Source organism: Camellia sinensis, chromosome 15 (genome assembly GCF_055761805.1).
Source record: "Camellia sinensis isolate YWXY chromosome 15, ASM5576180v1, whole genome shotgun sequence".
NCBI classification, from domain to species: domain Eukaryota; kingdom Viridiplantae; phylum Streptophyta; class Magnoliopsida; order Ericales; family Theaceae; genus Camellia; species Camellia sinensis.
In genome coordinates, this window is record NC_138975.1 from 116,045,188 (window position 1) to 116,053,337 (window position 8,150).

Sequence of the window (8,150 nt, forward strand, 5' to 3'; positions counted from 1 at the left end):
TTCACGTTGAAGCTGAAGCTCCTCCAGGTTCGGCTTCTTCCAGTGAGGTAGAAGTGAATGCACTCATTCATTAAGCTCCAAGTTCAGCTTCTTCCATTGAGCTAGAAGTGAAAGCACTCATTCTTCAAGCTCAAAGTTCAGCTTCTTCCATTAAGGTCCAAGTTCATTGCTTCTCAACCTTCCTCATTCGTAGCTTCTTCCTCATTCATCATTGTTATGGAGGATTTGCCTTTTAAAAATCAGCAAATAAGTGTTTATGAGAAACATAGCGAAGGAAATGTGAGTTTATTTTTTTTTTCTAGCGTCATTCGGATAACCAGAGTCGAATTGTGTTATTTGGTTCGGAAATCTACTACCGAAATAATTATTTATTTTCGGAAGTTGTTGTCCGAACAAAGTAATAAATTTCGGAAGTTGTTGTCCGAACAAATTATTTAATTTCGGAAGTTGTTGTCCGAACAAAGTTAAATTTTACAACATTCAACTTCCGAAAGTTGAAAATAAATTCGGACAACTACTTTCGAATGAAGTAAAAAAAAAAATTTGTAAACTGTATACCAAATTTACAGTTTCGAATTGCAAATTAATATTTATAATGCCATTAAAAATTTGTAATGTTATACAAAACATGCAGGAATATGTCTCAACTTAAGGAAGACAGGTTTGCGCGGATTTTGTGTTGGATTACACCACTCAATTCACAACTGAACAGGTTCACTCTACGAAATTATAATGATTATGTTTCGAATTGCTCACCAAATGTAAATATTTGATAATATTTATTTAACTTTGTAGGTATTCAAAAGTAAGGATGAATTGCTCAACTGGGTACGTGAAGTTGGAAAGAGAAATGGTTTGGTCATTGTAATCAAAACATCAGACTATGGTGGAGGGAAAAAAAGATCCAGGATGTATCTTGCTTGTGAGAGGAGTAGCCAATATAGAGCAACAAAGAAGTTAAAACATGATGGCAACAATACATCAAGAATAACCGGTACGAAGAAGTGCGGTTGTCCTTTTGATATGAGGGCTCATAGGTTTACTACACATGATGAATGGACATTGACCGTAGTATGCGGATTGCATAATCATCCACCTGCGGAGCACCTTGAGGGACATTCATATGTGAGGAGGCTATCAAAGGATGAGAAAGCATTGTTAATGGATATGTCAAAGAGTATGGTTCGACCAAAAGAAATCCTAATAACCTTGAAACAGCGAGATGACCTCAATGTAAGCACACTTAAAACCATTTACAATGTACGCCATCGAAACAGGGTGGTACAGAGAGCTGGAAAATCACAGATGCAACACTTATTGGGTGAATTGGCCAAGTATAATTACATTGAGCGCCATCGGTCTGAAGAGTCCACGATGACTGTGACAAACTTGTTTTGGGCACATCCTACCAGTTTGGACTTATTTCGGTCGTTCCCACATATATTAATTATGGATTGCATATATAAAACCAACAGATATCGGCTTCCTCTTCTTGAAATTGTGGGAGTGACATTAACTGAAATGACATTCTCTGTAGCTTTTGCATACTTACAGTATGAGAGGGCCGATAACTATGCGTGGGTGTTAGCTACATTGCGTGATGTCGTGGATGGGTTTGTTGTGCCAACAGTTATTGTTACTAGCAGAGAGCTAGCCTTGATGAATGCCATACATAAGATATTCCCGAGTGCTAGACATTTATTATGTCGTTGGTATATCAGTAAGAATGTATTGACCAAATGCAAGAAAATGTTTGAGACATAGCAGAAATGGGAGAAGTTCAACCATGAGTGGAACTCTTTAGTGTATTCATCTTCTGAAATTCAATACGATGAGCGTCTTAAATCATTACTTAAGAAATTCAGTAGTTATCCTGATGCAGTCAAATACGTCATGGATATTTGGTTGGTTCCTTACAAGGACAAATTTGTGGTGGCATGGACAGACACGTGTATGCATTGTGGCAATGTTACAACGAACCGGTAAGATTACTTTTCTTCAATATGTTATTAATAAGTGCCATGTACTTGATTTTAATTTGACTTACATTGAATTCAACAGGGCTAAGAGTGTACATGCAAAACTTAAAAGACAATTGGGTTCATGTCAAGTCTCATTTCAGGCATCATTTGAGAAAATACACAGTTTGCTTGAGTTGCAACACACTGATATCAAGGCTTCATTTGAGAAAAGTCTAACTGTTGTGCAACATCAATTTAAACCTTCTCAGTTCAGGGAGCTACGGGGTAATGTGTTTATCTCTGCATTGGAGTATTTGCTTGTAGAGAGTAAGAGAGCCAATTCCATTGGTATTGATGCTAAAGCTTGTGGATGCGTCCTTCGCCACACTCATGGTTTACCTTGTGCCCATGAGATTGCTGACTACATCAGACAAGATCGTCCTATAGCACTTGCTACCATATACTCACAGTGGAGGCAACTTCATATCTCCATATGCAAGAAAGAAGAGGAAACGGAGGTGATCTGTCATGCAGAAGTAGAGTTGTTTGTGAACAAGTTTAATGAAAGTGATAGAACCCTGCGGTTGGAGCTTTTGAAGAAGTTGAAAGAGATTGTATATCCGGGAAGCACTTTTCTTGTTGAGCCGGAGGTGAAGCCCAAAACACGTCCTCGGGATCATAAGAAGATCAATGTTTCTACCCGTCGTGACCCATGTGCATTTGAGTTGGTGCAATCTGGACATGATTCGTTCTTGCCTAGGGACACTCAAATCACTACATTAGCTTCTACTCTACAAACCAAGAAGAAGCGACCTGTTAAGGGAAAGGAGAAGGTGAATCTGAAAGGGAAGGTATACATTACTAGAACAGTGAAACCTGGTGTATATGTTGATGCTTTCCCTGCTGGGTTGAAACCATACATTAAGTTTGTCAAGGATGTAGCTGCAGATGGGAATTGTGGTTTCAGGGCTATAGCTGCTTCAATTGGTCATACAGAAGATGATTGGGTTCAGGTTAGGCGTGATCTATTGGGTGAGCTGCACACACACAAATAGGAATAAATTACACTTTATGGGTCCTATGAAAGGTTTGAAGAATTGACAAGCATATTGTCATACTTTGAAGACAGTCCTGGATACTCACATTGGATGACTATGCCAGACATGGGGCATCTTGTTGCATCGTGCTACAATCTTGTGTTATACCACTTGTCTTTACAGCAATGTCTCACATTTTTACCTCTTAGCACAGTGCCAGTACCTCAACTTGATAGACGTGAGATTGCCATTGGGTTTGTCAACGGAAATCATTTCATCCAGGTATAACAGAAACTTATCAATTGGGTTTGTGCATGTACAAGAAGTTATGATGTATGACCACTAAGTCAATTGATATTTGGTGCAGGTTTTGTTACAGCCAGGCCATCCAGTTCCTCCTATTGCCACTAATTGGAGAAAATACCGTCACCCTTGCGCTGTCGACTGGGATGATGCATATGTGCGTCGCATTCAACATTTCAAGGACATTATTCATGATAATGTAGCTACTCGAGAGACTTTTGATGTTGTTGATGTCGCATGACACATGTATGCATTTGACAATGTTAGAATTATGGAAGAAATTAATGGATATGTTTTTGATGTTGATGTGTTATGTTTTGCAATGTGGATTGAATGTTATCGACCATTGTTACCATTCCATTATAATAAGAAAATATCATTTACAAAATCAACGACCATTGTTACCATTCTATTCTAATAATAAAATGTCATTACAATGTCATTACAATACCATTGTTGCCATTCCATTCTAATAAGAAAATATTAACCACTGTTACCATTACAACAATGTCATCTTACAAAAAACACCAAAAAAAATTCATCAACTAACAAAATAACATGTAACAAAATAACATGTCACAAATCAGCTGTATGCCTACGCCTAGGCCTACGATTGAATGTCAATGTCGAAGATGGAAAGCGACCTCCAGCAGAACTAGGTCCAGCTTCGTCAATGTGCTGACCTTCAAGGACATGCGTCATACTCTCGATAGCCTGGTAAAGTCGATAAGGATGTCGAATCCCCTCCTCATAACCAACGTCAATAATAGGATGTGAAATCTGCAGTGCATGTGCAATACGTAGTGATTTATTCATATAGGTATAAATTATGTTACAATAATTAAAATTTTAATGCATTTTCTCAAATTATTTATCACTTAATAAGAGATTACCACAAATGTAAAAGGAATATACAAAAGAAGGGAGAAAAAAAAAAAAAAAAACACTGTTCGAAAGTTTAAAATCGAAAGTATATATGTTGTTCGGAAGTTGAAATCCGAAACAAAAAATTAATTCGGAACTTGATTATTGTTTGAATTTAATATATTCAGAAGTTGACTGCCGAAATAATCAAAAAGTTTCGGAAACCTAAATAAATCACCAATTTCAGAATCCTACTTCCGAACAAATGAATTAATTTCGGCAAACCAGTTCTGAACGGTTTGTTTACACTCCGTGGGCCTTCGTTCATTTTCAAAATGATAAAAACAGAACTTTACGTTGCAAATTAAATAAGAATGATGATTCAAAAGTAAACTCACCTAATGAGGCTTGAAAATGTGTTGGAATGCTTCAATGGGATGTAGCTTTGGGGATGAAAGCTGTGTGTGTGTATTTGCACACGATAAGCTTCAATGGGTGTGTGTATCCTCAAGGTTGAAGATGTAGCTTAAGCTTCAATGGGTGTGTGTATTTGCACCGTTGGGAGAGAGCTGGGTTTGGGGTCGGGGGGGTGTGTGTGTGTGTGAGGGCAGATGTGGAATGAACCGTGTGTGTAGTGAGTAGATTAATTAGGAATTAATTTTTTTGGTGTGTGTAGTGAGAAGGATGTGCAAAGAGGGTATTTGGTGTGTGTAAATAGATGCTCCCATCCTCCATTATCCCTCCATTTGTGTCTCATCCCCCCCTCCCCCCATGGGACACAATAATCCAATGGATTTAGAACTATTAGTCCGGAGAGAGTAAAAGTCCAGTGCCAAAAATTTAAACCAAACAATGGACTATTAGTTCATCCCTCAAAAGTTCAAAACAAACACCACTTTGCATATCATCCAGATCAATTGATGGTCTGCATAAAATCCACCACAAAATTGTTATTATTTTTTTATTCTAAACATTATAACCATATTTCATATTCTAACAATACAAAGGTATAAAATTTGGCATGTGAGGGAAGGCAAACTTGAAGGTTAATGCGTTGTATTTCTCGAATTTTCCCAACAATAGCAGCAATAGAGGAGAGAGTAATAGATTGAGAAAAGGGTTGATTTTAGTGACTCTGATCCAGAAAAGAAATAATTACAAAAAAGAGAAAGACAAGATACAAATGAAGGACAAGACTATGATCTTCACACGCACACAAATTTCTCATTGGGTTAAACATAAAAATAGAGCCAAAAAAAAAAAAAAAAAACAAACTAACAAACAGAAATTTTTAAATCAACAATCGTTCATTAAGAACCCATCATAATCTAATTTTCTTTGAATTGGCTTTCCATTTGTATATGTAATGGTGATGATGGGTTCAATCAGAGGAGATTCTAAGCATAAATATTTGGTGGTGGTCGGTGGTCATGGGCTCTTCAGCGTCCGTTGATGGCCATGGATATGGACGATAGGGGATTTGTTGAAGGATCCAAATCATGAGGTTGCAGATGGTGTAAGTGGATTTAGGCAAGGTAGGTGAAAAAAACCAAAGGAAAGAGATAAAAGGTGGGAAAAGATACAATTGTTGTGGACCACATTTTTACTTGGGAACAGCTTGCCTCCAGTCCATGATCGGATTGGATGGTGCTGTTGGGTTCGTGGGGGCCCATCATGGGTCCCGTTTTGATAATCTGAACCGTTCAATATGTAGAACTCGTCAAGTATTTAAATTCTTGTAAAAAATCACATTAATCTGATATCGATAGTTATGTGGTCAAATCAGTTTTGTATTAAAAATGGACAGTGAACAAGTTAACAGTTGACAAAAAACTAATTTGATCACATAGCTATCGATATCCGATCAACGTGATTTTTTATAAGCTTATAGTACTCGACGAGTTCTACACATTGACGGTTCGAATTATTAAAACGGGACCCATGGTAGGCCCACACTGGCCCAACAACACCGTCTAGTCCGATCTTGAACTAGAGGCAATCTACTCCTTTTTTGCTTATATGGCACCATATAAGTGGATGCTTGTAAAAACCACATTTTTGGAACGTCCGTGAATAATTTATTCTCTAATGGGAGTTGTGTAGACTTAGGGTTCGTTTGGCAATGCCTTTTTTAGTTAGTTTTTTGGTTTTTTTTTTAAAACTTTTTTAGCCTGAGACTTTTTTATTTATTTGCTTTTCTAGTTTAGTTTTTTTGGTTTTTTGGCATTGAAAATAATGTTCCCAAAGTGAAATGACAAAATTTCCCTCCACTTAGAAATGATGTTTTTTGTCTTTTTGTTTATATATAGATCAGTTTGGTAATTTTGTATCTCAACTCAAGTGTTTTGGCATTTTATGATTTTGTAACTTTTTTTGTCCATGTATAATTATTAGGGGTGTTCGCGGTTCGGATTTGGACGGTTTGCGGATCGGTTTGGACCCGCCCGCATTTATGCGGTTTGGGGAAAAGACAACCCGCAACCGCCCGCAGTGCGGTTTGCGGTTTGTGCGGGTAGGGTTCGCGGACGTGCGGGCGGTTGCGGGCGGTTTGCGGATTGGACTTTTTGCTTCAAAAAATTATTTTTGAGCCTTATTTTTTTCTCATTTTGTAAATATTTATTTTGGGTCATTTTCTCCCCATTTTCTAAAATGCTCCAACATTAATAATTAATGAGTTAAAACTTATAAAATTAAAAATACAACAAAATCAATTCGTAATACAAACAAATCATTCAAAATCTTAAATCAATTCATAAACTAACACAAGCATATATTTCAAAATCCTAAACTATAACTCCATATTCATTAAGGAATTTAAAATTTCAAATCAGACTTCATCCGAGACAAGTTCAGTTATATAACAATAATAATATGATTAGTATTTATTCAGTTTCAGTTGATATAATATTATTAGCAAATGTAATGCTAGAGTAAGTTTAAAAAATAAAGGGTGTTTTGTTTTGGACAAAAATATTTAGGTGGGATATAAAAATGAAAACAATAGTTAAGATAAAAAAATAAATAAATAAATAAAGTGCGGGCGGTTTCTTGCGGGTGCGGTTAAACCCGCAACCCGCCCGCAACCCGCAAAGATGCCATATTTCAAACCGCATCTGCCCGCATTGTATTTGCGAAACCGCCCATTTGTGTGCGGATTGGGCGGGTTGGACGGTTTTTGCGGATCGGATAAACCGTTACCCACCCCTAATTTAGCCCCACAACAAATGCCAAACTGGGGCTTATTTTGTCCAAAGTTGTTAATTTCATGTGAGATAGTGTATAGTTTTTAGGAAAATTCCACTTCCACCATTAAATTCTTTCATCCTTTTCTTTTCACATTTCACTTAATTTTAATTTGTTCTCATTGCACTTTCAATAATACCAAACTTAACCTTATCTTTACAAACCTAAACCCTAGCCCACTCCCAACCTCGCCCACCAACAACCATCGTCTCCACCACATCCAATAAGCGTAACCCACCTCTGCACTTCCTCATCCTTCTGTTCTTCTTCTTATTCTTCTTTCCAAATCTGTCTTTGTCAATGTATCGCACGCTTTCGCGATGTTGGAAGGATGCGAGGCTGAGAAGCGCAACGGAAGGAAAGTGAGGAGCATGGCTGGGTCACCATGGTGTACGAGGTGACAGCTACAAGCGAACGAAGAGGAGATGAGAGGAGAGAAGAGGCGGCAAGGGGCGACGGTGTGAATCGCCATTGAAGGAAAGGGTGACTGCGAGAGCTGACAGGGGAGAAGATGGAGCAGCAAGGGACGACGGTGAAGGGAGAAGGGGGGGTTTGGACTAGGATTTTTAAGGTTTTTTTGGTAATTTTAAAAAGGGATAAAAGTGAAATATATATATATATATATATATGTATGTTGAAAAATTGGAGTGTAATGAACTCTTTTTTGTTGTGTAAATAGAATTAGCCTTGTAATCTTGTTTTTATTTATTATAAAAATTACTAATTGATCCTATTAATTTTG

At 37.4% G+C, this 8,150-nt stretch overlaps 1 protein-coding gene across 1 annotated transcript; it reads left to right on the top strand.

The window, feature by feature from the left end:
* The first annotated feature begins 909 nt into the window (after positions 1–909).
* LOC114279098 (uncharacterized) lies at positions 910–3,542 on the top strand. Its single transcript, XM_082908507.1, has 5 exons — positions 910–1,712; positions 1,883–1,951; positions 2,062–2,974; positions 3,182–3,280; positions 3,366–3,542. Exons 1-5 carry the CDS (start codon positions 910–912, stop codon positions 3,540–3,542), a joined length of 2,061 nt encoding a protein of 686 aa, XP_082764633.1.
* Positions 3,543–8,150: the final 4,608 nt, after the last annotated feature.